The sequence below is a fragment of the Corvus brachyrhynchos genome, unplaced genomic scaffold (genome assembly GCF_000691975.1).
Source record: "Corvus brachyrhynchos isolate BGI_N302 unplaced genomic scaffold, ASM69197v1 scaffold305, whole genome shotgun sequence".
Classification (NCBI taxonomy): Eukaryota; Metazoa; Chordata; class Aves; order Passeriformes; family Corvidae; genus Corvus; species Corvus brachyrhynchos.
This window is the reverse complement of record NW_008239284.1, coordinates 1,559,651-1,562,008: the sequence shown is the minus strand read 5'-3', so window position 1 is coordinate 1,562,008 and position 2,358 is coordinate 1,559,651. Positions and strand designations below refer to the sequence as shown.

At 62.5% G+C, this 2,358-nt stretch overlaps 1 protein-coding gene across 1 annotated transcript in view; it reads left to right on the top strand.

Moving 5' to 3' along the window:
* The window catches only part of FAM129B (family with sequence similarity 129 member B), a 15,184-nt gene that overhangs the window by 9,200 nt on the left and 3,626 nt on the right, over positions 1–2,358 (top strand). The window contains exons 7-9 of the mRNA XM_017740287.1: positions 872–1,034; positions 1,383–1,570; positions 1,740–1,895. Of these exons, the coding sequence (XP_017595776.1) occupies positions 872–1,034; positions 1,383–1,570; positions 1,740–1,895 (507 nt within the window). The remainder of the gene's footprint in view (positions 1–871; positions 1,035–1,382; positions 1,571–1,739; positions 1,896–2,358) is intronic.

The following is a 2,358-nucleotide window of genomic DNA, read 5'->3' as shown; positions in this document are numbered from 1 at the left end:
GCCCCCGGCCCAGCCCGCCCCGGCCCCGCCCGCGCTGCCGCGTCCCTGGGGCCAGGGAAGCAAACAGGAGGAAGCCCAGCCCGGGAGCGAAGCCCGTCCCGGCTAAATTTAGCGAGCCATTTTTAGAGCAGCGCGGGCTAAATCCAGCCCAAACCCTTGCGAAAGACTGAGGGCTCTTCAGAACTGCCTGCTAAAACCTTAAACCCCGATAGATAATTACCGCCAGGCTCCTAATGGGCCACTTGAGCAGCCTGAAAACATACAAACGCTACTTTTCCAGTAGCTGCGGTCGCTGGGAAGCCCGGGGGAGGGAGGAGGGGGGAGGCTCTGCATCCTGGCAGTCCCAACAGCACCAAAATCGCAGCGTTTGGCAGCAAAGTGGGCGTGAAGCCTCAGCGAGCAGCTCCATCCTGCTCAGGAGGTTGGCTCTGAGATCCCGGCGAGGGTGAACAGGGCAGGGAACAGATTTCAGGGGGGGTCTGGGGCTCTCCTGCTTGGACCACCACTATCCCTATACCACCAGTATCCCCAGACCTGCAGCTTCTCCAAACCTGCAGCATCCCCAGATTTGCAGCATTTCTGGATCTGCAGCATCCCTGGACCACCAGCACCCCCAGCCCTGCCTGGGGCAGGTTGCCTGGTGGGGGACAGCGCTCACCTCTCTGCCTCTCCAGCACCACTTTGAAGCAGCTTCTGCACTGCAGGAGCTCCATCTCACCCAGCTGGGGGGGGGGAACCTCTGCCAGGCTGTGGGAAAGGGTCCTGTCAGGGCATGGGGGATGGCTCAGCAGGTCCTGGTGCTGCAGCCGGTGGTTGGGGGTGCAGCTGGAGGCGTGGGAGGGTCTCTGACCTGCCCACCTTGTGCCCCCAGGTGTCAGATGCTGTCTATAGGATGGTCTACGAGCTGGCCAAGTCACAGTACGACGCTGCAGTGGCCAGGTGCGAGCAGGAGCGGCCGCAGCTGGAGAGCACCATCCGCACGGACATGGACCAGATCATCACCTCCAAGGAGCACCTGGCCAGCAAGATCCGAGGTACAGCCCTGCAGGGGTGCACCGGGATGTGGGGCTGTGCCCATGGCTCCTGGGGTGGCTGTTCCTGGGGTGCAGAACAGCTCCTGGCAACCCTTGGCGGGGTGCATGTCCTCCCAGGAGGTCGGGGATAAGGTGGGCAGTCACGCCCCAAGCGTGGCAGGAATGGGTTCAGTACAGACCCAGGGGCACTGTGCAAGAATTCCCGGTGCTGTCATGAAAGGGGGAGCCTCCTGCAGGAGGGGCTTGGGAACAGGGGCAGCTCCTTCTGCCTGGGGTGGGTTTAGGGCATGATGGGAAGGGCTGGAAGGCCAGAGGAGCCTCACCATGCTTATCCCTGCTCTCTCCCAGCCTTCGTCCTGCCCAAGGCAGAGGTCTGTGTCCGTAACCACGTCCAGCCCTACATCTCCTCCATCCTGGAGGCCCTGATGACCCCCACGAGCCAGGGCTTCGCCGAGGTGCGGGAGGTGTTCTTCAAGGAGGTGACCGACATGAACATGAACGTCGTCAACGAGGGCGGCCTGGAGAAGCTGGTGGAGGTGAGACCTGGGGGAGCTCCTTGCTGGCTCGGGGGTGACAGGGCCAGTCCTGCTGCCACCCGCAGTGTGGGCAGCACTGGGGCACCCCAGGCTGAGAAGATGTCACCCGTGTGGGTTGGAATGTCTGGGCCTGAGTACAGAGAGAGGCTGAGCTTGGCTTTGTCCCCAGTACATGGAGAAGCTCTCCCACTTGGCCTTCCACCCCGTGAAGATGCAGTCGTGCTATGAGAAGATGGACCAGCTGAAACTGGAGGGTCTCCAGCAGCGATTCGATGTCTCCAGCACGTCTGTCTTCAAGCAGAGGGCCCAGATCCACATGAGACAGGTGGGATGGGGACCAGGGTCCTCCCCTGCCACCCTGGGCTGGGAACAGCAGGCTGGGGAGCCCAGGCTGCTCCAACCCAGGAGGGGAGGTCTGTGCTGTCTCCAGGGGGGGGTGATGGAGCCCCTTTGGTCTGGAGGGCTCCATCCTGGTGAGCTTGGGCATCACGGCAGCGCTGCCCCTCTGCCACCGAGCCCAGTGGCACCAGCAGGACCAGTAGCCCAGTTCTGGGGTCTGATCCAGCAAGATTGGAGAGGGATGTAGGAGGATGAGGGGGTGCAAACCAGCTGTGAGCACCCTCCTCTCCCAACAGCCTTGATCCTCGGGGTGAGGGCTGTGGATGCCACGCTGGGACGTCAGGGATTTTTCCAGAGTGAAGGCTCTTTGCCTGTTGGATATTGGGAAAGAATTGTTCCCTGGGAGGGTGGGCAGGCCCTGGCACAGGGTGCCCAGAGCAGCTGGGGCT